We start from the raw sequence: 25,622 nt of genomic DNA, 5'->3' as shown, positions 1-25,622 counted from the left end.
ACAGACTCATCCAGCAGATTGACAGACGGAGAAGCGTGATTCGTCAGGCAGCGGCATGCTTTACACCACTGCTTCTGATAATTTGCATTGAGCTTGGTGATGTAAGGCTTGGATGCAGCTGCTCGACCATGGAAACCCAGTCCATGAGCTAATCTGAAGGCCGCATGACGTTTGGAGGTCAGTAGTGATCGACTCTGCAGAAAGTTGCCAACCTCCGTGGGCAGGCCCACTACAAGTTGTTGTCGTTCCCAATCGCCACTTTGCTATGTTACCACTAACAGTTGACTGTGGAATATTTAGTAGTGAGGAAATTTCATGACTGGACTTGTTGCACAGGTGGCATCCTATCACGGTACCATGCTGGAATTCACTGAGCTCCTGAGAGCGACCCATTCTTTCACAAATGTTTGTAGAAACAGTTTGCATGCCTAGGTGCTTGGTTTATACACCTGTGGCCATGGAAGTTTATTATTATTATTATAACCTTTATTTAACCAGGTTTGTCCCATTGAGATCCAAGATTTCTTTTGCAAGAGAGACCTGGCCAAGAAGGGCAGCACATAAAGTGATTGGGACACCTGAATTAAAATATTTAGATGGGTGAGCAAATAATTTTGGCAATAAATGTTACTCACTTTGCCGGACAGCTCATATCTCATAATGTCTCTTTACTCTTCATCCTCAGTGTAGTCATGGCTATCCTTAGACATGGATAACATGCAGAATTTAGTAGAGCAATCTGAGAACTTGATAGCAGATTTAGAGAGGGTTATATTTGTTTAATCCCTGAGCATGGAGCCTGCCAAGTTTAAATAATTTCTGCAGAACCTCTATCTGACAAAGATGGCTTCCAACTGGAGGTGTCCTTTGGTACCTGGCTTGAAAATGGCAGACTCTCCGGCACCTGGTGACTGTCAACAGCTATCACAGTCTAGACTTTTTTCTGTGTCCCGTAAAGCAACATTTCTGGTGTTGCACATGAGGTCTGTGGTGGCATTGTGGACGCACATCAAGATTAAGTCATGTCCATGTTGAGCACCTTTGACAGCTGACGGGAAATGAGCAAAAAGTTGGCACTCTCTGAAGTGTGGAATACTTCATTAGACACCTGATAGACCACCAGAGAATCTTCCACTTTCCCCAACCAGATGTATAGTGGAAAACGCAATTGAGATACTTCGCCACACCTTCTGTTGTCTCCCTAGCAAAACTTCAACAAGTGCCAGATGCCATCAATCTGATTGCACCCGCATATATCTGCATAACCTCAGCCCTGGATCACGAGGAAGATGGCAACAACACTATCCCCAAAGGCTGGAGGTAGACATGCAGCATGTCTATAGCAAAAACCCACAAAGTGGCAAAGAGTTCATCTCAATCGTGACTACAACACTGTTGGAGCTGTACTCTGGTAGAGGGACCTGATTTTTTTACTTTGTGACTCTGGACATGTTTGAATGAATAAGGCAATCACTTTCACTCTTTTTTTTAAATATTGTTTCCTACATTTCAGTGTAATAATTATGAAATAAAGGATAATCCACTCAGAAGAAAAGAACTTAAAATTTTAATTTCAAACTTAAAATGCAAGAATTTAAAGGTCACAATGGTTCATGTATAAAATACAATATAATGATAAAAGCCAGTTTTGAGAAATTAACCTTAAAAGCAAACTTCTCAAAACTTTGTGCAATACAATTCAGCGCACCGAAAATCTACTTGTTCTATTATTCAAGCTGTACATTAACACCAACAGGAAATGGAGACTGTCAGCCTTCAAAGTAAAAGTTGCACCAATTGAAATGTGTTGCAGCTGTAAGGCACAAGTTTTACTATTGTTAGACAAGGAATCAAGAAGTAAGTACCAGTGACACATGATATTTTATTAACATAAACACTCAACTATGATCAGTAAACAAACTGTGAAATACTTCACAGAGTCAATGAAAAAAATGAATTTGCTGGGACTGAAGCTACTGGGACGGTGCCGGCCGAGACTGTTGAATAGGGAAGTAGGAACTGCTGAGAAGAGTGCTGCTGGGGCCAGGAATCGACTCCATGGAGCCTGGAGGGAGAAGAACTGGAACTGGGGGCTGTTGCCGCTGCTGGCGGGCAGTGCGGAAGCGAATGAGCATCCCCATAGTCTCTTGCTGAAACATAGACCACTGTTCCTCTGTGAGCATGCCCACCTCCGTGCTCAGGTACTGACAATACATGACACGGTTGTTGCTTAGCCCTCCAACAGCTGCCTGTAGGGACTCCATAGCTGCCTGCAGTGACCTCATAGCTGTCTGCAAGGACGACATGCTGTTTGGGATTTGAAGAACCGCCTTGTTGACGCAGCGGCTGGCGAGCTTGGCCTTTTTGCCCTTCAACTTGGGGGTTTGACTGGAGGGAATAGGGGACGGAGACCCGGGACGACTAGATGACCTCACAGGCTCTTCCTCCCCTTCTTCTTCCTCCTCTTCCCCCTCCTCTTCTTCTTCCACTCCAGTATTTGTAGATTGTACCCCTTGAAGCTGTATAACACAAGCACCCAAACATGCACACAATTATCAAGTGCACACAACAAGTCTACATATTTTAAGTTCATAAGTTCTGGAGAAAATGTATTTTCACTTAACTATATTCCTTGCTGCTGAAATACTATAAAATAGAACGGTTACAAAGGGAAAAAACAAACAAAAAAAACCCCAGAAGTAATATTTTACCTTTCCCAGGCTGCTCCTGCGGATGGTCATGTGCTTGTCCAAGAATTTGAACATATCTGAGGTCCACCGCTGCCTGGCTGTCAGTGGTCTTGTCGTATGCTCGTTCTTCTTCTTCCTCAATTTACCGTAGACGGTCCTCATGTTGCGGAACCACCCCCAAAGAAAGTTACCTGAGCACAGTAGAAAAAACACAAACATAATTTTTTTTTTTTTAAATCACTAAATATCAGCTCCATTGTTTAAAGATACAGTGCACCAATATAAATTACAGAAACATAATTTGCAACTGCTCACCAGTAACTCCTAGCTCCTCAGCCTTCTGATCCAGCATCTGCTCCCGTCTGCGCTTGTCCTTGAAGTCGCGTGCTGTCTGGTCGTAGAAGAATGGGTGAGCGGCAAACCACTCTACGAGGTGGTCTTCCTGTTCGGGGGAAAGAGTTGCCTCTGGTTCCATCCGAATCCTCTTCTTGGCCCCAGGCCACTGTGTCACCAGCGGCTTTTCATCATCTATCTCTAGCTCTGACTCCCCGGTCACAACTCTGTGGCCAATATGCCCGGACAGGCTGGTGGAGGAGCCCGGCTCCAAGATGGTCTGTGACATGTTGGCTATGAGTGATAGCGAAGGGATAGTGTTTTCATCTGAGTCCTTCTGGTGGTGAGTGGCCATTAGCGTGGTGTCTGAGCTGGAACTGGCTGGTAGGCACTTCTGCCATCTCCCTCTTCCCTTGATGGATCTACGTCCTGTCTTCCTTTCCATTGGTGGGATGCTGAACCTTGACATGTTTTTTTGCAGCATGTTGGGTGACTGGCTGAAGACTTGTTGCCGAAGTCTGCACACCTGTATTTATAGTTAGAGGTCACGTGGTTAAAAAGGTCTTAGGGTCACCAAACAGTCCCACTAACCACTCGGCAAGTAGTTATTGAGTGTTTGCAGACAAGTTGGGGTTTTCCATGCAAACTATGGGCAACGGTGACAATCTGCTAGCAACCAAAGCAATTGCAAGGAGGTTTCTGGTACAGTAACAGACTCCTCTTTGCCATTAATTACACCTACTGACAGCCAGAAACCTCCAGCAACCACTTGCCAAGCAGTCAGGGATTACACATTTTTCCTAGTGGCTGGCAGGGGGTTGCCAACTGGTCTCTAGGTCTCTAGGCCTCTTTTGGTTACTAAAAGTTTGTATTTGCAAGAATGTCTGTTTCAGTTCCAATCATGATATTTTACTAAAACTCACAAAATCTTTTAGAAATAAATAATTTCAAAAAGCTAAATTAATATTCAACACAAACATTTTGATTTCACATTGGGCTTAAGCCCCACTCGACTGTGAGAAAGTTCTGGATTTGACCCATTTATCTACTATGTCTTTACTGGTTTTCTTGCTCTTCGTGACTTCCAGGAAGACTAGCTGACAGAAAGGCCTTGAGACAATCTTCTCCTACTACCCCAGCTGACATACTTTAACAGAGGTCTAATTTCTTAACCTTTTATAAGACACTCACTGAAATACTTTGAAATTCAAAATTTAAAAATTACAGTGTTATTGGAGGGCATAACAAAACTTAATTACTTTTGTAACATTTTTCAAAATGTTTAATTTTTGTGTAGAAAATCAAGGTCAATAAAGTTACCATATTTGGTTCCTTGCCCAGAAGTGGTAAAAAAAAAAAATTGTGTATATGTGAAAATACAAGAAAAACACATATGTGGTGAAAGGAACATGTATTTTAGAACATTAAAACATAATTTTTAGAACATTACACCAAATTCATTAATACATCACATTTACAACATTACAACCGATTCATTAAAACTTCACTTTAAGAGAATTAGAACAAATTCATTACAAGATCACATTTAAAACATTACAAAAAGGTTTTTAAAACTTCACTTTAACAGCATTACAATCAATTCATTACAACATTACATTTAGAACATTAGATCATACAGATTTTAACTTAATTTTTTTTTAAATTAGGCCATTTCTTCATGGTACCTAACAAAGCAGTTACGGTCACTGTTCATGCAGAAGTGGACCTTGCAGACCCTGCAGACCACATTTGACCGGAGAATCTTTCCTTTCCTGCTGCAGTACTTGCAGGTCTGGTGTTTGAAATATACTGGGGCATGGAAGAGTGACAGATCAAACCGCACAGCCTCATTTGGGGTGTGACTGCGATGTCCCCGAACAGGCTTGGGGATATCAGCACTGGTGGTCAGGCTGTCAACTGATGAAGATGAGCTTCTTCTTGAATTAGATGCGTCTGACATCTGGTCACTGGCACTCCTGAACACCTGGATCCTGAAATCTTTCAAACACTGGCCATTCACACCAAGGGCCTTGCAGTCCCGCCTGTACATAACCCATGCATTTGTGAGACTAACATCAATGATGTATGCAAACAGTCGCAGGTACCACCTCTTGGACTTCATGGGGGTGCTGTAGAGGTGTACCAGCATGTTACTCTTATCAATGCCCCCCATGTTGGCATTATAACTCCTGATGACAGCAGGACAGCTCACAGGTGCCTTTGTCTTGGTCTCACTGCAGTACCTGATGACTGAGGACATCGGCTCCACCCCCATGTCTGTTGATAGCATAGTGACTATTTTGTTGTCCTTCCACCTGACAGCCAGTATCCCATCATCACGGGTGACGTAGTGACACGTACCACGAGGGACAGCCTTTATCTCCATCTCCTTGATGGACTTTAGTGGAGGCTTTCTGATTCTATTGTCCCTGACGGAGACGGTCGCATTCTATTTCTCACCCTGCCCTCCCTATCTCTCCTGCTTGCTGCTTGCCGTGAGAGCGTCTCTTACACACTGTCCGAATAAGAATAAGATTGAGAGCAACATGGATCTGGCAAACTGGGCCCTCAACACCATTGATCGAATTTTTTCCACTATGAGATCAGGGAAAGGGGAGCCTGCGTGTCCGAGTGGAACAGACCCAGTTGGATACGTAATCGATTCTTGGAGCTCGTGGAGACCTGTGTGCTTCTCAGCCCTCGAGGTTGAAGACGTCTACATATTCGGCTATTTGGTAGCGGTATCTTTTCTGTTTGGGCTCGGAGGATACCTGATTTACCGGGAAATCAAGAAAATCTGGGCGGCAGTTCGACATCTGCAGAGGCTGCCGACCCAGGTGGATGGGCTGTGCAGGGATGTACAAACTCAGACTCAAAGCCTGGTGGACCTGAGCCGTAAAGCTGGTGAGTAGCCCAGCTGAGAACGTGCTCGCAGGCGAGAGGGGTTCGACCTGGAGATAAGGTTCGGTTCTGCACGGTGAGGAGGGTAACTAATGAATTTGGAATACTGGATTACTGAATGGGTTCCCCAGTGAGACTGAAGGCTGTTGGGAAAAAAAAGCAGCCTGTTCCAAAACAACATCTGCATTATCAGGAATTCGGCTCCCTAGCCAGCCTTGGGCTGGCAATCATATCTCTCCAGGCCTATGTGCGACTGTCGCTCTCCCCCTCAGCCCTCTCTGTGATTTGTGAAGCTGGATCTGGTGTACCATGGCCGCTGATGAATTTCCATCACTATCAGCGAGCTGTTTTGGCTAGGAGCTGGCATCTGGGCTCCACAATGCCCCCACCCTCTCATCTCTGTCTGCATCCCCTCCTGACCTGACCTTACCCACCATATTGCTATCCTGGCTTTAAATGTGCAAATATGCTTTTGCTGAGGTGTTTTTTGGAACCTCGTACGGTGTTTATAATGAATACAGTACGAGATGATTTTTTTGAACCTACCTATCCCAGTGTATCTCTTTCTGTTCTTCTGCTAAAGGTAGCGCTGCGAGTCAGCTGCATAACCTCAGGACACCTGTCCCCCCTGTTTGTTTCTGGGTTTTTTTTGTATTTCTTGGATGGGTGTTCTGGAACACAAATTTCATTATATGTTTTCATTATATGTTTACATATATATGACAATAAAGTCTTCTTGATTCTTGATTCTGGCTGTCCCTGTGTACCTGCAGTTCTGGTCTTGGAGGTACCACACTAGCTCCAGGCTGGTGAAAAATTTATCAGCAAAGATGGGTGTCGTGGTGTGTGAGGACATGGTACTGGCCAGTACAGAGACAATCTGGCTGGTGCCACCCAAGGCTTTTTGTTCAGGTGTCAGGGGAACATCATGGGCCTCCAGGGTAGCCTTGCCCTGGTATAGCACCATGTCATGGATGAAGCCATCCTCGGAGGCTCTGGTAAACAGCTTAAACCCCCACTTATCTGGCTTGTTTTTGATATACTGCCTCAGGTTGCCAGCCGTCTTCCCTTTGTAGGCAACCATCATTTCATCCACAGACTGTTTGGGAGTCTGTGGCTCACGCCTGAAGACAGTAGTGAGGAAGCTGAACAGTTGCCGAATTTTGAAGAAGTGATCACTGGTGCCAAGGATCTTGGTATTGTCATTGAAGTGGATAACCCTTCTCAGCAGCCTGAACCTCTTTCATCATCACTGCCCTCACTGTAAGTGTCACTGTCACTATCCTGGAGCACCTCCACTGCAGGATGGATGTGTTTCCTCTTGGCAGAGGGGTCCATGTCACTTGGGCCTGGAATATCCAGGTTGTGGGTCTGTCAGTCAGGGTCTGCCACTTCGTCATCGTCCTCCTCATCATCATCATCACTGATGGCAGGGTGGGCTGGCACAATAACAGTCTCCGTCCTCTTGCCATAAAGCATCCGAGCAGACATTTGCTAAAAATTAACACACATCCAATAAAACAACTGTTATAAGGTCATAAACTGACAAAAAAAAAAAAAAAAAAAACACTCATTCACCATTTATAGCTTCAAAATATCTAGAAATGGGTTAAAATTCTCTCTGAATTACGGTATAGTGTTAGATAAAAACTCTGTCAACATTAAAACATAATTTCCTAAGTTGTACTGCCCTATTTGTTAAAAAAAAAAAAAAAATCTCACATAAATATTAGGCTCAGAAAAGGTGTTACATGTATCGGGCAGATGTCCAAAAATGGTCATACCAAATGAACTTTAGTTTTTAAGTGAACAGTGCAGAAGATCAAATATGAAGCCCACATTTTTCATGCTGTAATTTCACTAATTTCACTATGTTGTCCACAAGTAATACATATGTCATTATTTAGCACAACTATCCAACAATAAAATGCATGGGTTTCATCAACTTACCGTGGTTAGTTTTGATGTTGTGAACGTAAACAGTGAGCCGAGCCAAAATAGCATCTTTTTTCTGATTTCAGCAAAAACAGGAAATTGGATGTGTTCCAGGTCTCTGCTGATTAGTCAAATGCCACAATGACATGTTCTGTGATGTAGGGGATCTCTTCTGAATGGCTGGGTGGAGACCACATGATCCTTAAACTCAGTGAGGCACGGGAGGGGCGTCATATATATAAAGTGTGCGCAAATTATTGCTACTTGCCCAGTAAAGGGTTAAGAAAAAAAATATGTTTTGTGTGAATATTATCCTTGGTATATCTTGGATCATTGTTTAACATTTTAAGTATCAATTAAAACAAACATAGAAATGTGAACTACTGGGGAAGCATTATAGAACACAGTTGATTAGCATGTCTCCATGTGTCGCTTAGATTTCCCTGTCATGTAAATACTTCTGCACATCCAAACTGTTTCTCTTTTACATGAACTTTCATGTGTCTTTTCAGATTTTCTGACCGTGTGAAGTTTTTCCCACACACATCACAGCCAAATGGTTTCTCTCCTGCATGGAGTCGCATATGTCTCTTTAGATTTCCTCCTCGGTTGAATCCATCACCACACACCCCACAGCCATACGGTTTCTCTCCTGTATGAACTATCTTGTGTATTTTCAAACTTCCGTGATCGGTAAATATCTTATCACAAACATCACATTTAAATGGCTTTTCTCCCATGTGAATTTTCATGTGTTTGTTGAAAGTAGACGGATGTCTAAATTTTTTTGTGCAAATCTTACAACAAAACGGTTTCTCCCCTGTGTGGATTCTCATGTGAGACTTCAGATGAGCATTCTGGTTAAATCTTTCATTGCAAACTTCGCAGACAAATGGTTTCTCTCCTGTGTGGATTCTCATGTGAGACTTAAAATGTATCTTCCACTTGAATCTTTTACCGCAAACTTCACAACCAAATGGCCTCTCTCCTGTATGGACTCTCATGTGAGCCTTAAAATGCATCTTCCACTTGAATCGTTTATAACAGACACCACAACAGAATGGCTTCTCTACTGTGTGGACACTCTGGTGTCTCTTCAAATCCCCTGAATGTGAGAATTTTTTGTTACAAACACCACAAACAAATCGTTTCTCGCCTGTGTGAACTCTCATATGTGTTTTAAGACTACACTGATGTCTATATCCCTTACCACAAACCCCACAACCAAAAGGTTTCTCTCCTGTGTGGACTCTCGTGTGTTTTAAGGCTACAATGGTGTCTAAACCTCTTACCACAAACATCACAACCAAATGGTTTTTCTCCTGCATGGACTCTCATGTGTCTATTGAGATTAGATTGATTTCCAAATCTTTTTTCACAAACATTACAACAAAATGGTTTCTCCCCTGTATGGACTCTGACGTGTGTGTTAAGATGTGCTTTTAGGTTAAATCTCTGGCCACAAATATCACAGCCGAACGGTTTGTCATCTGTGTGGAGTCTCATGTGTCGAGTAAGATTAGATTGATGTCCAAATGTTTTTTCACAAATGCTGCAACTAAATGGCCTCTCTCCTGTATGGACTCTCATGTGTCTGTCAAGACTATACTGCTGTCTAAAAGTTGCTTCACAAATCCTACAGTTAAATGGTTTCTCTCCTGTGTGGATGCTCATGTGCATCTCGAGACTTGCAGTTTGGTTAAATCTCTGCCCACAAACATCACAGCCAAATGTTTTCTCTTCTGTGTGGTCTGTCCTCTGTGAATCTTCATTTTTCTTCACTGTACAGCATTTCTTAATAACCAAACTGGAGCTGGAAGACTGCTTATGGAGAAACTGTGTACCGCACTCGGAGCAGCTAAAGGATTTTCTGAAAGAGTTACATGCCCCCTGACTATTTAGGCCTGACTCAAGTTCCCTGCTCACCTTCCAAATATCATCACTGTCTTTGGTTTTAGGTCCAGAATCTGATACAGGCTCCTTCCAGTCATCATCATCATTACTCACTTCAGTCTCAGAAGAGTCTGAAACCTTTACATCAGTTTTTGGTTGTAAATAAACATGTGTATCAAGGTTTCCCTCTGACTCTGGTCCTCCACAGTCCTCTTCATCAGGTTCTAATTTTACCTGTTTAGTTGGGCTGCTGGTCAGAGGCTCCATCTCGCTGTTGTCTTCAGTTTGGCTTTGATGAAGCTGCAAAGACTGAGATTTCTCTTTATCATCATCTTCACTTTTCACAGTAACAATAGTGAATGGGAATGTGGTGACATCAGTCACCTTCAATCCATTATGCTGCTCTCCCTCCTGATTGGTCCAGAGATCCTCCTGTTCTTCCTTTATCTGGAGGGACTCTCTGTCTTGCTGGTCCAGACTGATGCTCCATTCAGGGGGATCCTCTTTCATCACCAACAGCTGCTGGACTTCTGCAGGAAACACCCCAACACACACAGACATAATATTCAATTGTAACTGTAAATGTGATTTTGAAGATTACAAATGAAACTGCAGCCCAGTACCTTTCTAAGAAACAGATACTGAGATAACTGGGAATATTAGTAATAAAACACATCAGCATTATATTTGTAAATTATATGTGCAGTATGTGTGTAAGATAATTATATTTATTAACCAGGAGGTGCGAAACACTGATCAAGGTGGCTGACAAATTCTCAGAATCAATACTGTATTATCGGGAAACATATTTAACAGATATAAATACATAAAGAATATGAGCAAATCAGCTGAGCTAATTGTTCAGTTTAACAGCTCACAGACCTCATCTCCAAATGGACTCTAGGAGCTGCCAGATGGCACTGCTTTATATTTGCTGCTTAATTCAGTATGTATATAAGAGGGGTGGAAGCTGAGCAATGGCAGGGACTGACTATCAGAGAGAGCTCACTGGTTTTACCCATCATGAGATGTTTCTTGTGTGACGCTGGTAATGAGACTTTTATAGGACATCCAGTTGGGACTGAAGCAGCTCATATTCATTTGCACTAAGTGGCAAGACTGCTTTCTAATTACTGATTGATTTCAGCTGGTGTCATGACTTTACAAGCCTTTTTGCACCTCCCTTTCTTCATGTGTTCAATACTTTTCCCCTGTGTCATTTCTCATTATTACACAGCTTAATTTATAGACAGCTATGTTTTGATTTATTTGTATGTGTGGATTGGAAAGGTTACCAACGTCTGGTGAGAATTTCATGTCAACAGCAACTTTAGAAATATATTTACTTTTGTGATGTGTTCAATACCACTGGTCAACAAAAAAAACAAAAAACTTTTTGTCTGCTACCTGAGGAAAAACAACTGATTTTTTTTTTTACTAATTTGGGTGTGCTGATTTCAAATATGCAAACAGAATTTCTCTAGCATGTCAGGATCTTGAGTTACGTAACTATGCCAATAAATGCCAATCGCCAAACTCGATGTCAATGATTTTATTAGAAAAGTACACCATGAACATACAACTGGTGAACAAAAGACAAAGATGGGGCGCCATTCAGCACCCCCAAATCACCCAAATTATTGCTAAATTCTGTTCAGTTTCAAAATTAGAAAATCTTAGAACACTACATTTGCGTGAGAAGCGCCAGTACAGCAATACATTAGCTAAATATTGACATGTGCATAACTCAAGAACCTGACATGCTAGAGAAATTCTGATTATAGATTTGGAATCAGCATACCTGAAATGCTTTACATCAGGTAATTTTTTTCCCCAGGTATAAAAATCATTGTTTACCAGTGTATTTATTTTACCTGCTGTATTTAAGCAACTGTCAGTGTACTCATGGTTTTTGGTTAGTTTTATCACATTTAACTGAAAGCCTTAATATGGACGTTTTACCTCAACACAAATAAACTGAACTTTGGAAACCTGCAATTGAGGCACTCGTCAATTAAGGCTGAGCGGCACTTCAAAAACTTGTTCAAATTGATCCAGTTCGATTCAATCCAGTTTTATTTGCCTAGAATCACATATGGAAAGAGCTTCACAGGCAACAACCCATTAAGAAACAAAGTCACTTACATATTAAAACGGACATTTAAACAAGTAGCCCATCAGAAATACATACTTACACATTCATGCACATAAACATACAAGTAACACATTAGTAAAAATGAATCAAATAAAACCCTGTGAAACACAGAGAAAAAAGAAAGTATCTTGGAAGTAACAGAAGTACATCCATCTGTTTTATAATACAGTTTCCACATTAAATATCTATGTGAGTTATTTGCCATGGACCTGATAGATAACTGAAAACGACAAAAAAGTTTCGAACAGTATTTTGCCTCTCACCTTCCAACCGCCATTATAGACATTTACTAGATACTATATGCAGTCATCTAGTCATGCTCTCAGCAGCCATTCCCAAACATAAGAAGGTCATGGCCAAATATGAAACCTCACAGTTATCACCAAAACTTTAGTTGCAGCTCTGATCAACACAAGATGAAGTTTTGCTTCTTTTTGTTTTTCTGTGCATTTCTTAGATTAGATCAGCTGGCAAAAACGTATGTAACTTATGTAACTGAAATCATGGCTTAATTTTGAGTTCTCATTACTTTTTAAAATGTAAATATTAAATGTGAAGTTTATCAGAAACATCTGAACAGAAATGTCATGCCTGTGCACAAATGGCTTTTACGTGTGTGTTTGCAAAAGTTTGTAAAAAATAACTGTGGTCAAAATTTTCCATCCATTCTTCATGGGCGTGAATGCCATGGTAGTTTGGGGCTTTTAATGATTTCTTTGAGCTTTGGCTGCTGCCCCCACAACCTGGCCCCGGAAAAGTGGAAGAGAATGGATGGATGCACAAGTTTGAATTTATTTTGGATTTTCTCTGACCCACACAGGATCAAAAGTATACATACAGGTTCAAACGAGAGGAAATTGGTTAGGATGTTCAGGAAATACTCAGGAAGCACCGAGGCTCAAGCCTGCCATGAAGTGGGAACTACTGGAACACCAGCATCACTGTCCACAGTGAAGCCAGTTTAACATCTCCATGGACTGACAGGGTGCTGATCAAGAAAGAAGCCCCGGCTCTTGAATTGATATCTTCAGATGAGACTGAAATTTGCAGCTGCCCACACGAATGAGCCAAATGTCATCTGGAGAAATGTTTGATGGTCAAACAAGGCAAAGACTGAGCTATGTGCCCACAGTGATAAGAGGTATGATTGCAGTAGTAAAGGATGAGGCTTTCAAACCTAAGAACACTGCACAAGCTGTCAAACATGGTGGTGGTAGCGTCATGCTGTGGGCCTGTTTTGCTGCCAGCGGTACTGGTACATTACATAGCATGGATGGAATAATGAAGGAGGAGGACTACCTCCAAATTCTTCAACTTCACCTCAAATCAAAGGCTAGATGGTTGGAACTTGGATACAAATGGGTGTTCCAGCAGGACAATGATCCCAAACACACATCCAAAACTGGTTTTTGAATGGATAAAGCAGAATAACATTAAGCTCCTGGAATGCCTCGACCTCAATGCTATTGAAAATGTGTGGACTACGCTTACGCTGTACAATCATTCCACTCTGGAAAAAGAACAGTTAAGATAAATCATTAAAAATGATGAGATTCATGCCGACAATGAGTGAATGCAAACTTCTAACCACAGCTGGAGATGCTGAATCAACCCTAAAAGGATCCCTCTGATCCAGGAAAATCCCAGACATAAAAGCATGATTCCCAATTTTTTTTCCTCGCAGTGAGGAAAATCAGCTTCTGCATCCAACACTAATGTCAGCTGATACCTGTTATTACCTGATATTATCGGGTAGTACCGGATATCAGTATGACATCGGAAACGAGAAAAAGCTGGATGGACGCACCCCTACTCATAATCACCCTTAACTCACACCAGTGTTACCGGAGTCCTGCAGGCTGTTACAGGCTGGTATGAACAGATCTGAGGAGGTAAACAGGTCATTCCGTCCCCGTTAGCAGCTAGCCGTTTCCTCCCCATAAAATCTGAGTATTCTCACCGGCGCTCCGGCCTCCGTCATCTTTCTGCTGCTGCTGGGCTCCGAGGGCGTTAATCTGCTGCATCTCTTCAAACGACAGACTCTCGGTGCTGTGCTGCTGCAGATAATCCGCTCCATTCATGGTGTCCGCAGTTATTTTTCTTCTTCGCGATTAACTGCAGGCTCCTCCGGAGTGAGCACAAAAGATCACCCTGTCGCACAATAAACGTCACTCCTGCTCGGGTCCCGCGTCTACGGATGACATCATGCGCTATGATTGGAGACTTTGAGTGCTCTCCTCCCTCCATCATCTTACGTGATTATTTTGATATTCATACAAAGTCTAAACTCTAAATTTTGTGTGACTCTCAAACTCGTTTTTGTTTTTAAACCAATAACTTGTCACAACAGAATATTTCTGCACCAAAATACTTTCCTGCGAGGTGGGAGGGAGATGGGCTGTGGTAACCTGTAAGGCTTAGAGGCAGGTAGACGGCACATGCAGCTGTAGCCTAACGCTTTCTGCTAAGCATCACCTCACTGACATGTGGTGCTGGTGCATTTTGGAGCAATGATAAATAACTATAAAAGAAACTCGTTAATCTGTTTTGGTGACTTAAGTTCTAGCATTAGTCTGTTGCCAATAATAAACGGGTATCTGAGTCTGTGAGCTGCATGATCATTCCACAGTGAGACTAGCCAATGTTTGCATTTCACCACAGGCTTCAGTGCCGCCTGTTGCGCCGTAAAACTGTGAAAGAAACCAACTCAGATACATGTTTAAAATTGTTTTTAAAACATAATAGAATTACTAATAAATAACCCCCTGAGCTTGTAAAATTTTTGCAAGCCTAACAGTCATTAACAGTCACTATCAGTCAGGGACTGGCTGAAATAAGGGTTGAGCCAATACTTTTGTACAGTACCGCACAAAGTTCTTTGTTCAGCTCAGGTGGTTAGTCCATGGATTATCTGCCTTTGGTGCTTTGTACTAAATAGTCCCACATTCCACCAAACTGTGTTTTAAGGAATCTCTGAAGTGTGTTACAAATAAACAAAAAACAAAAAAAAAACAAACAACCCCCCCCCCCCCCAAAAAAAGGACAAGAAATATTTTACAGTAACATTTAATCATGAAAAGGTCATGTAGAGACCACAGATTTTAATGACACGTGGCCATTCAGTCAAGGGGTGCAATAGGAGGCAAATACAGCACACAGCTAAACCACAGTCTTAAAAAATAAAGTCAGTGCACAAATAATCTTACAAAGATTGCATAATATAAAGAAAGGTTATAAAATTTCCCAGAAATAGTGCAATTTTACCACCACCAGGAAAATAAAATGAAACCTGCTCCCCTCGATGCCAGTCGTCTAAACACTTTGCTGCAGAGCTAAAGAATATTTTGGTTTTCTCCATGTGAATTATTTTCAACTAAATGCTCTGTACTTTTTGATAAGTCCAAAAAAAAAAAAAAAGCAGATGTTTCTGGATGGCTACATGTTACTGAAACACAACATGAATGTTTGAGGAAATTCACACATCCTAACAAACATCATTCATTGCACTTGGGAAAATGAATATAAAATGGACTTCCATACAGTAGTATATATGGGCCAGTCCAAAGAAACCCACTCGTCGATACTCAGCACACATGTTCAACTTAAAGCAGAGTTAGTGTTTATACTCAGTCTGCGGACAAAAGGCTACATGTGTGCAAAACCCCCCCAAAAACCAAAAATTCCTCCACAGGGTTTCAGAGTTTTCACATTTAAAAAGGACATAACATCAAGTAATGCAGTCTGTCAGCAGAAATCCCAGTCGCTTTCTTCAGAAAAGGTCTATTCAAATCTTTCGTGTATGTAATACAGTTTAATGACTGTATTCTTAAAACACTTCACAGCTTTACAAACAGCTCTGTCACTAAGCTCCTACATCTCAAGTAAAAAGAGCCTCACAGATGAAAAAACACATGAAGGCAACTCATCCCTGACAGCCTGGGTAAAACAGAGAAACACGATCGAGCTCAGGACAGGAAATAATTTAAACGCTGGAATCTTCATTTACATAGCATTTAATATAGCATTAGGATGCTTTTAAAATTTAGTTTCAGTTCCTGGTTGTTTTCTGAAAAGTAGAAGAAAATCAAGGAAAGATAATAATTCTGTCCCCCAGAGGTGGACGACACCTGCACGCCTGCAACACACAAACGCACACATCCTGTGAAGCTCGTATAATCCAGTTGTGATGTTGCTGCACACTTCTGTTCCCGTCCACCCCTATGTTAGCACATCATACTGTAAAGCTCTCAAGTTAAAAAAAACAAAACAAAACATAAAAAACAAACATTTGTGATCACAAAAGAAATAAAATTTCATAAAAAAATGTCTTAAATTCCCTTTAACCCAAAATCCTCCGACCTGAATGTCATGAAAGAATTACAATTTGTCGGTTTGCTGATAGATATTGTACCAACTACGTACTTCCTAGTACAGATCTATTACATCAGGGGTGTCAAACACAATGTGAAAATTCAAATAAATTGGAGAAATATAAGTGGTATAAAGTTTTGTCCTTATGAGAGTCTGAACTATTAATTTCATCTGAGTCAGAGGTCAGCCTAACCGCCTTCTTACTGACAGATATTACCCGCAGCTAAAGTGACAAAAAAATATCAGAAAACACAAATTTACCTGTAAAGCAAGAATGTTTCATATTTAGGGAAAAACAATTTGGCCTCATTTTTATTTATGAAATGACTAAAAAAAAAAAAAAAAAAGTTTTTTTTTTAAATTTAGAGTATGTGGACCAATTGTGCTTTCATGCATCATCACTACCTAAAAATTCTATTTTTCCAGGAAAAAAACTTGAGAACATGTGCATCCCCCCCACTGTTGAATAACCATTAAATAGCACTGAATATGTTTTTTTACAGAGTAAAAAGATGAAAATTTCTGGGAATTAAAAGAAAGTTTGTTTTTATTAAAGAACAAAATCCAAGCAATGATCAGCCAAAACTTCTGCAATTTTACAAACCGATTTCTTTAAATGTGTAAATGCTTTAACTTCTTTACACTAAAAGAAAGGGAAAAATTTGGAGGTCATTTCTTTATGAAGGTAAGCAATAGTTTTAACAAGGCCCACAAGCTAAAATGTGTTTGACACCCCTGTACTAATATATACTAAAACACAATACACACTTTATGTAAGCCCAAGTTAACAAGCTGCATGATCCAAAGTGGCACCAAAAGTGAAACAGAGCAGTCACTGAGTTTCAAACCCTCCTCTCTGGAGGCCAAATGTACATTCAAAATCTGTTATCAAAAGAACAGCTCAACAAGCCCCATGCAGATCCAACGTCAAGCGTCACCTCTCCACGTCAGAGGTTATCCGCCTCTGGCTAACATAATGAGATGAGGGCGGTGTGCTACATGTACTGGTGTGCATATTCTACACTACATCCCCCCTCATCTGGGTTCAACACTAATCCTGCAGAGAGGAAGGCCGCAGGGGAACGATCATCGTTCACCCCCAAAAACCGGCTACCACATTTGAAAATAACCGACCTCCTCAGTGAGCGTGCATGCTCAAACAACTCTGGAGAATGGGGAGTTTAAACGTGTGTCTGGACATTAAAATGAAGATGCTGGTGTAAGATGAGGAGAAGGGACATTCTTCTTCAGCCTCAGAGGAACAAAAAGCAAACATGTTTTTTTTTTGTTTTTTTTTTTAAAGGTTTCAAGAGCTATATCATATTTTTTTGAGTGTGTTAGTAGACAGGCGTTCATTCCACAGCCCGGCATTATTGATAGACCATTTCTGCACATGCTACTGACACTAACAAACATAAGGTACTTCTCAGTGCCAATAAGTGAGGAGGTGTGGTTCAGAGATGTGCTGCTTTGGTTGGTAGTGCTTTAAAAAAAAAAAAAAACTGTTCCACAAACAACAGACAAAAACACCTGTAGAGACAAGCAAACACACTTACTATAATGCCCCTCCTGAGGAGGATGGATGGAAAGGATTACAAAGCATAAATATTACATATTATATATATATATTTATATATTATTACCCATTTAACGGACTTCCTGTGAAGATAAAAAAACATTAGAAAGAAGAGTAAGTGTCACATCAGCGTGCTGAGATAGACTGCAGGCCCCTCGGTCAATGAGATTCAGAAACCATGGAGCACCAGTGGACAAGAGTAACACACACGTGCTCCTCAGACTCACAGAGAGAGGCCACAACAGCCCTGAGCCCAAACACACAGTCAGTCCTAGTGTATGCAAGCCCCGCCTCCACCCACCCAAGTCTGATTATCATTTTAAAGGCAGTGGGCGTCAGTTTGCGTGCAGAGGGGGGGGTGCCGGAGTGAGCCCTCAGGCGTCAAAGCCTGGTAGTTTCGGATTCCTGGTCAGTTACCGGCCCGCTCCCTCTCAGGTGGACTTCAGAGCTGGTGCACGATGCTGTCTGTGTGGTTGACTGAGACGGAGCCGTCCTGGCGCAGTCGCTGCCACTGGAAAGTTGTGCTGAGGGAGCCCACCTCATCCTCCTCGTTCTCCTGCTCCTTGGCAAACTCCATAAACACCTGGAGGACACAGAAACAGGGAATGCTTGGTGTGAATAATCCAGATCGAGCAGAAGTAGCACCTGAGGTGACTGTTGTTGTGATTTTGTCCTTATATAGATAGAAGTACAAAACTGACCACTTGGTATTTGACTTTCAGACCTACCTGTTCTAAGGTGGACTGGGAGAAGTTGTACTCTTCAAAGTTGAAGGCTTGCTTGGCTGATGAGAAATAAAGACAAAAGATCAAGTACACAGCAGAAGCTGCAGAGTTGCGGAGGTGAAATAACAGATAAGCAGTCACTCACCACTCTCTAACTGGGAGAAAGACTGGGCCAGTGATTTGACATCCTCCATGGGGATCTTGTAAACCATAAGCGCATTGAAGCTGCAAAGACAGCATACACAGATGCAGAATAAAACATGCTCACAGTACAGTTCTATCAGCCAAAACACACATTTTCAATTGAGCCTCACCTTTCCTGCCGGACAGCGTGAGGGAAGATTCGGAGAATCTCCTTATGCAACAGCGCCACCTGCTGGAGCCCAGTCAGCTCCTCTCGAAGTTTCACCTCCAAACTGTAACCTCGACCATATTTTCCTTTTAAATGTTGGATGGAGCCGATACATCTGTAGGAAAAGGACAAAATATTAAATGGTAGTATCTTGAGACATAGACATCTGAGAAATTGTCAAGAAAGCGGCTGTTAGAGTGAACCTCAGCTGGCCAGAAACCATGATGGCGACGCGGTCGCACACAGCCTCGGCTTCTTCCATGTAGTGAGTGGTCAGGATGGCGCCACGCTGACGGTTCTTAAAAGCAGCGCGTATGGCCCTCCTACACGGAGGAAACACGGGTCAGACAGTCAACAATAAAAATATTGTTATTATTGTCACCATTAAAACACCATTTTTGTTTTTAATGGTGGCATTTTGTTTTCATAATGCTGATGAAATTAAAATATATTGTTCAGTGAACTTCTTTAATGCATGCATTAAAAGCTGAAAGTGACAGAAATGAATGATGTGGATGAACAAGAAGAAAAACAACATTCATGTGAGACATCTTGAGCGATGCACGTGTTAAACAAGTAAACGGCAGAAGAATGCTTCTGTAATACAAATATCATCTCACCACATGCGCTGCTTGGACTTTGGATCCATCCCTGATGAAGGCTCATCCAGTAAGACGATCTGAGGATTCCCAATCATACTCAAGGCAAAGCTCAACTGGAGTTAAACAACAATGTTACAATGTTCTGATGAATACTTTATTATCAAGCAGGAAAACTACAGCATTAAAATTAAATTCAAGCAGGTTAATGGGATAACATTAACCTGTTCTCACCTTCCGCTTGAGTCCCGCCGACAGGGTCTTGGCTTGTTTGTTCAAGTGGTCCTTCAGCTCCAGAGCATTCACCACACTGACAACAACAAGAGTCACAGCAGCTGTGGTTAGCGTCACACAGCTCCTCTCTACCAGGTTTTCATGTTAAAATCAGATTTGAATTAAAAAAAACAAAACCAAAAAATAAAATCTCATCTTTTACAAAAGAAATTCTCTTTTTTTTTTTTTTTTTTTAAATGGGATGACAAACATTACAATCTACAGTATTTGCTCAAAAATAAATTTATTTATTTATTGTGTTTCTGTGTCAAGTACTCGGGGCAGTGAAATATTGAAAATAGTCATAGCATCCTTTTGAAGTTTCAGCAAAGGCAAATGTATGATAGTGTTCACACTCCAGATTAGAGCTGCAAATATGAAATTTGTATGTGAAAAATCAGCAACTGTCTATTGAAAGAGGGCAGGAGGAAAAAACATTATCTGCACCTCTTCACTTTCCTTCAGTATGGATTAGATATGGTTCATTCATTGCTGCTTTATGGTAAATACTGTATGTTTTATGGGAAACTAATGAGCATAGTTAGTCTAACAGATATCACATTTCATCTCTGTTTGTTGGTTAACTTAACCAATCATTTAATTCTAAATTGTTTTGTTTTTTATTTTTAAGCACTTGTTTGAGTCCTTTTTTCTGCTACAACCCAACTCTGGATGAAAGCTTGTTTTTCCTGCTCTAAATCATCTGTGACTGTCAGAGGGGAAAAACAAAAACTGCAGTTTGATGCCAGGAGGAAAACAGTCCTGATGATGAAACTTTTCCTGAGATGGAGATCGAAACGTTACCGTTTGATGATCCCCGGCATGTCCTCTCCTTTCAGGCCTTTGATGGCGCCGTAAATCTCCAGATGTTCCTGCAGAGTGACCCGGGGCCACAGAGGGTTCACCTGCGGACAGTAGCCCACATGCTCCAGAGGAGTGCTGTAGTCTCCCATCAGCACCTGGAGAAAAACATTTTTGTGCTTTTATTTTTTATTTATGTATTGGGGGGAGGGGGGGGGGGGGGGGGGGGTGTCAGCTGACAGAACAGATTTTTGATTCTTTTTCTACTAATGCATACGGAGGGTGTCCCTGAAATTTTAAGGACCTGTGCAAAAAAGTATCATTTAATTCCTTTCAGAAATTGTTTTTCTTTGTTATCACATGAATGAAAGAAAAATAAAAAAGCATAATTATGCTTAAATTCCAGATTACTTTGGTGTTGTCCACCGGCTTTAATGCGCGCATATACGAGTGCAATTATTAAATAGAAATCATTTAAAGAGACAGAGGAAAGCTTTCAGTATTATCTCTACTGTACCTGGCCTTCAGTGGGGTCAGTGTCACCTGACAACATATGCATAATGGTGCTCTTTCCTGCTCCATTGGGGCCCAACAGTCCAAGAACTTCACCTGAGGAAACAGCAGGTTTGGATTTAGACTTTGGGTGAAGTCGCTTGTTTAGGGGAAAAGCAGCCGTCTGCTTGATTATTAAAAAAAAAAAAAAAAAATCCTAAACACACCTTTGCGGACACAGAAAGAGACGTTCTTGGTAGCCAGCGTCCTCTTCTTGTTTAGAGAAAATCCTTCTCTCCTGCCCTTGTACTGCTTCTTCAGGTTACTCACAACCACCACCGGTTTCTAAACAAATAATAATAAAATTAGCGAACACCTTACGATGGCTGATGAGTAACAAGAAATCAAGATGCTGCTTTACTCTTGATTCATATTGGGATTTTCCACTCAGACCAAAATTTAAAAGTGTCCTTAATTTATGAAGATGACACATTTACTCGCCTCTTCACAGGACCGAGAGCTGAGGGCCTCTTTTACTCTCGCCTTCTCCATCTGAACATCCTCATCTTCATTCAGCCCTTCCTCTAGGTTCCTCTCCACTCTGGGCTTTGACTTGGGTGAGATCCTGTGAACATTATAAAAGAACATCAGTGCCTCAATGTGTTCCATAAATGCACCAAAAAATGACTTGTCTTTCATTTTAGTAAAATTGTGACACTGAGCAAGAGCAGACCACACTGTGTGAGTAATCTGTTCAGGGTAACTCCAAAGGTCTCACAAACTTTTTAGACTTTGCTTTTGTTGGAGATACAAAGACACATAACCACGACCTCAACACTGAGGGTTATAAATATGTCGGATGTTCCTGTAATCAGAGTTATGACCTGAAAGCTGTTTGTCACCTGCAAAGCTGATCGATTTTCGTCCTCCCTCTATAATAGATCTCCAGCCAGCAGAGCAGGAGAAGCAGAATGATGCACTGGAGATAGGGCTGAGCACAGACGGATTACAGTTAAATACAATTCTGCCACGTGCTTATCACATTTCTGCCCAAATTACCTGAAATATGATACATACAGCTATAACTGAAATGAGCAGGTTCTTCAACAGGAATTTCTCCTCATAGAGAGATGGGAGAAAGGTGGCCTGAAATTGGAGAAAAAATCTTAATGACATGACTCCTGCTTTCCACTGTTCAAAACCTCCTTCCCAAAAGTATCTTAAGAATTTTGGAGGAAAAGTCACTGTTTTTGAAATATTCCATTTAGATTTCAAGAAATAAAGAGAAAATGTTCCTCTTCTCTTTAGCTGATTGATTTATCGGATTCTTTAATAGTTCAAACTTGTTTAAAACCTTCTAATATTAACTGACTTCTCCCAACAGAATGTGAAAGTCATAGCAGTTGTTTCCTATGTCCAAAATGTCATTCGATAGTATTGGGAGATATTAATTGAACTAGGGCCTGACTGGACTTCCATGCAATGCTTTGTACCAGAAGATGGTATCAAGCCTTTACTTAATCAGGAAATTAACTGAGAACATATTCATATTTAAAAATAATCTGAATTTTAGCCCCACCTAAAGTAAAGTATGTGTCTCCAAGTCATGTATGACAGCAATTGTTGATAGCAAAGAAAGCAATTGCTGTCTTGAGCTCCTACCTCGGTGATGCAGTTGAGACAGCCCATAAGAGGGTAGAGCGGGTTGAAGAAACACAAGATGTTGTGCAGGGTTCTTGTTAAACCTGGATTGTTGTTCACGAAGGACAACTGAACCACTGACGCCGACACGACACATACCTGAGGCACAAGTAAATGATTTTGCAATAATAAGAGCTTTCATTGATCATTCGATCAAAAGCAGAATCACAATAACCCTTAAGCAGCAGCAGCAGAAGCTCTTTCAGTGTCACACACACACAGCATGAAATCAATGATTTTATTGTGAATGATTTTATAGTGCAATGTGTGGCATTATTATTTCTGAGCCTCACCATCATGGAGATGACGGAGAAGAAATCCCTGTTGCTCTGGACTCGGGTGAAGCCGAAAGAAAACACATAAGTGAAGAGAATCATGGCTGGGGCGAAGCCAACGGTGCAGAGGACCTGAGACAGGAGAGAAGCCATGAGATGAAGTCGGTGTATATTATAGAGGAATAAAGCCTGAGCCACAGTGTTTTAAGCAGCTGGACAAACCACAGCAGTGAGGTTGCCGGAGGTGAGCAGGTTTCCAGTGTGGAAGGAGAAAAGGACGGTGATCATACAGGACAGGATTAGGTAATAGAAGGGGAGGTCCACTGCTGCCTGGCCGCACCAGTACGCTGATGGTACCAGTCCAGAGATGTGCAGAGTCGAGCGACACTTGAGCTGCACGGGAAAAAACACAAGCTAAGCTCATTGGCCTCATATTCTCACATCTATAAGACCTTTTCTTCTCTTTCTGTCCTAAATTCTTTGCTGAAGAGATAAAATCGTTATAGTTTCAGTGACTAACTGGTTACCTCTCGATCGCGAGTGTGGTCCATTGCAAAATATGCCGGCATTCCAGCTGCCAGCATTCCCAGTACGATTGCCTCTATGTAAACCAGAGCATAGGATGTAGCATCTGGGATTTGCTGAGGGATGCCACAAAGGAAAAGTTTAGTGTCTTGGAAAAGATGCCCGCCATCTAAATCTGTATCTGTGAAAGATACTCACATAGTCAAATGGTTTGGTCCACGTTCGGATCTGTCCGGTCCCATTTAGACCTCTTAGAAGAGCATTGCTCAGTATGTTGACAGCCATGGGCAAGGAGTGAACTGTTGTGCTGTTAAATGCAACACTGTATCTGAAACCCTGTGAACACCACATGTAACAAGGTGTTAACAGCATCACATGCTGGAAAACACAACAACACTCCATCTAAATAAAAAGCTCTCAGTTAGAGGAACCAGCAGCCCTCAAGCAAAGAGCACTTCAGCTGGAAAACAAGCACTGTGATAGATAAAGTGGAGGTGCTCAATTTTTATCTAATATCTGCTATCAGTAATTAAATTCCATCTGTGCAATATTAAAGTGACCTTGCTGGATCCTGATACATTGATGGCAGCGCTGTGGGGAGCCGCAACCATGTAGTCACTCTGCTTCATCATTTCCACTTTGATGTCTTGAGACTCGAGGTTGTGGATGAAGTCAGAAATATCAGAGCCTGTAGGTACAAAAGAAAAAAAATGCACAGCTAGGATCATCCAACATGCATTCTCTACTGAGTCACAGGGGCAGCAGTGCAAGCAGAGCTCATACACCCTTCAGAGGAAAGCCCACATGATCTTATGCTTTTTGTCTGAGCCCACAGTTTGTAGCCGTGAGGAGGACGAGAGCATACTTACTGAGAACTGCATCGCGTGGTGCTCAAAATGGAGAATAAAAGAACTGCTCAGATCATCATCAGTGAGGTCGGTTAAATTACACCCACAAGACGTATCGCAGTGATTATGGTCAGTGGGACATTTCACACAACAGTGCAATGCATCAGTATCCCATCATGCACTGTATCACAATTAAAATGACTGCACACTTTTAATCTCAATAGCTCAGAATATCTCATGTGCAGTTACACAATGTGGAATAAAATCGGTTTACACTGCAATTCAGTTTCTGCCGTTTATGCACACCACACTTAGGTTTAATATTTTTAATATAGTCTGTATACTGTGTATATAATGCCAAAATACTGTATCAAGTATTATTTCCACTCTTGCTTTCTTCCTTTTATTTACTATACTTATACTCTTTACACTGGAACATTTGTGTCTTTGAGAGCAGCTGTAATGAAACAAATTTCCCTGTGAGAAATACTAAAAGTATTTCTGATTCAAGTTTCACTCAGGAAGAAAAAAGAAGAATATCTTGAAAGCAAAAAGTCTTCTAATTCACTTTCATACAAGGCTGAGGTGGCTGACTGGTTTCTATCTGCAGAACTCACCAGATGAGTTCTGAACCAGCAGGCTTGTGGCGTATCTCCGGGGCGCCTGGTTCCTCTTGAGGAGATAAATGGGCAAAAACTGGCGGTCTGAGGAGTGAATCTGGATGTTTCCTGTGGCCAGAGACAGAACGAGGACTGCAGACACCAACACCAGGAACAAAGCCAGACTGAAAGAGGAGGGAGGTGGTTAGAGTTAGGAAAGGCTTCATCATATGACAGAGTCCAAAAAAACAACATAAAAACAAACAAAACCAGCTAAAGCTAAAAATAACCGATCCATGTGGTCCAATAAGCTTTTTAACATTGCACGAAACTTAAAGAAATGCCTGATATGGCTGTAATATTTCTTTCAGGGTGTCTCCTGTGTTTGGCATTTGAGGTCGTCTTCATCTGTAACAATTTGCCACCCTGACTTATGTCACCAGCTGGTAGTCGTGATGTACAAACAGGTGGGCGGAAACCAGTATTACTTTGCAGTTTCTATTGCAAATTCTTCTGAACTTTAGGTCTAATTTATTTTTCATTGGATAAACATGGCTATTTTTCAGTTCAACCATATT

The 25,622-nt window shown here is 41.4% G+C and overlaps 2 protein-coding genes and 1 pseudogene across 6 annotated transcripts in view; all 3 read right to left on the bottom strand.

Annotated features, from left to right (window-relative positions):
- Positions 1-1,593: 1,593 nt before the first annotated feature.
- On the bottom strand, positions 1,594-14,055 carry LOC115798907 (uncharacterized). 4 transcript variants are annotated; one of them, XM_030755920.1, is made up of 6 exons: positions 13,868-14,055; positions 10,137-10,282; positions 9,987-10,061; positions 3,006-3,549; positions 2,712-2,881; positions 1,594-2,519 (listed from the first exon to the last, which is right to left on the bottom strand). In XM_030755920.1, the coding sequence occupies exons 1-6, from the start codon at positions 13,986-13,988 to the stop codon at positions 1,974-1,976; spliced, it is 1,602 nt and encodes a 533-aa protein (XP_030611780.1). In that variant the 5' UTR covers positions 13,989-14,055; the 3' UTR covers positions 1,594-1,973. The 4 variants fall into 4 exon arrangements, with proteins under 4 accessions (XP_030611780.1, XP_030611781.1, XP_030611779.1 ...); XM_030755921.1 differs by having other exon boundaries at positions 9,987-10,052; XM_030755919.1 differs by having other exon boundaries at positions 9,987-10,282.
- LOC115798910 (zinc finger protein 235-like) lies at positions 7,453-9,768 on the bottom strand (annotated as a pseudogene).
- A 902-nt stretch (positions 14,056-14,957) lies between the features above and the next one.
- The window catches only part of abca5 (ATP-binding cassette, sub-family A (ABC1), member 5), a 36,885-nt gene continuing 26,220 nt past the window's right edge, over positions 14,958-25,622 (bottom strand). For both annotated transcript variants that reach the window (XM_030754728.1, XM_030754729.1), the window contains exons 19-38: positions 25,063-25,229; positions 24,158-24,285; positions 23,796-23,933; positions 23,600-23,713; positions 23,295-23,465; positions 23,091-23,204; positions 22,759-22,896; positions 22,174-22,242; positions 21,999-22,087; positions 21,598-21,721; positions 21,324-21,441; positions 21,122-21,213; positions 20,608-20,762; positions 19,765-19,840; positions 19,552-19,646; positions 19,135-19,254; positions 18,894-19,046; positions 18,725-18,804; positions 18,583-18,638; positions 14,958-18,437 (exon numbers count right to left, since the gene is read on the bottom strand). In XM_030754728.1, the coding sequence (XP_030610588.1) occupies positions 18,297-18,437; positions 18,583-18,638; positions 18,725-18,804; positions 18,894-19,046; positions 19,135-19,254; positions 19,552-19,646; positions 19,765-19,840; positions 20,608-20,762; positions 21,122-21,213; positions 21,324-21,441; positions 21,598-21,721; positions 21,999-22,087; positions 22,174-22,242; positions 22,759-22,896; positions 23,091-23,204; positions 23,295-23,465; positions 23,600-23,713; positions 23,796-23,933; positions 24,158-24,285; positions 25,063-25,229 (2,338 nt within the window). In that variant the 3' untranslated portion in view covers positions 14,958-18,296. The remainder of the gene's footprint in view (positions 18,438-18,582; positions 18,639-18,724; positions 18,805-18,893; positions 19,047-19,134; positions 19,255-19,551; positions 19,647-19,764; positions 19,841-20,607; positions 20,763-21,121; positions 21,214-21,323; positions 21,442-21,597; positions 21,722-21,998; positions 22,088-22,173; positions 22,243-22,758; positions 22,897-23,090; positions 23,205-23,294; positions 23,466-23,599; positions 23,714-23,795; positions 23,934-24,157; positions 24,286-25,062; positions 25,230-25,622) is intronic.

This window comes from Archocentrus centrarchus, chromosome 19 (assembly GCF_007364275.1).
Source record: "Archocentrus centrarchus isolate MPI-CPG fArcCen1 chromosome 19, fArcCen1, whole genome shotgun sequence".
Taxonomy (NCBI): Eukaryota; Metazoa; Chordata; class Actinopteri; order Cichliformes; family Cichlidae; genus Archocentrus; species Archocentrus centrarchus.
This window is presented reverse-complemented; position numbering and strand designations above follow the sequence as displayed.

Coding starts and splice junctions, on each gene's coding strand:
- LOC115798907 (XM_030755919.1), bottom strand. CDS start 13,988: ATGAATGGAGCGGATTATCTGCAGCAGCACAGCACCGAGAGTCTGTCG. Junction 2,882..3,005: donor TGAGGAGCTAGGAGTTACTG/GTGAGCAGTTGC, acceptor TACTGTGCTCAG/GTAACTTTCTTTGGGGGTGG. Junction 2,520..2,711: donor GCAGGAGCAGCCTGGGAAAG/GTAAAATATTAC, acceptor TGTGTTATACAG/CTTCAAGGGGTACAATCTAC.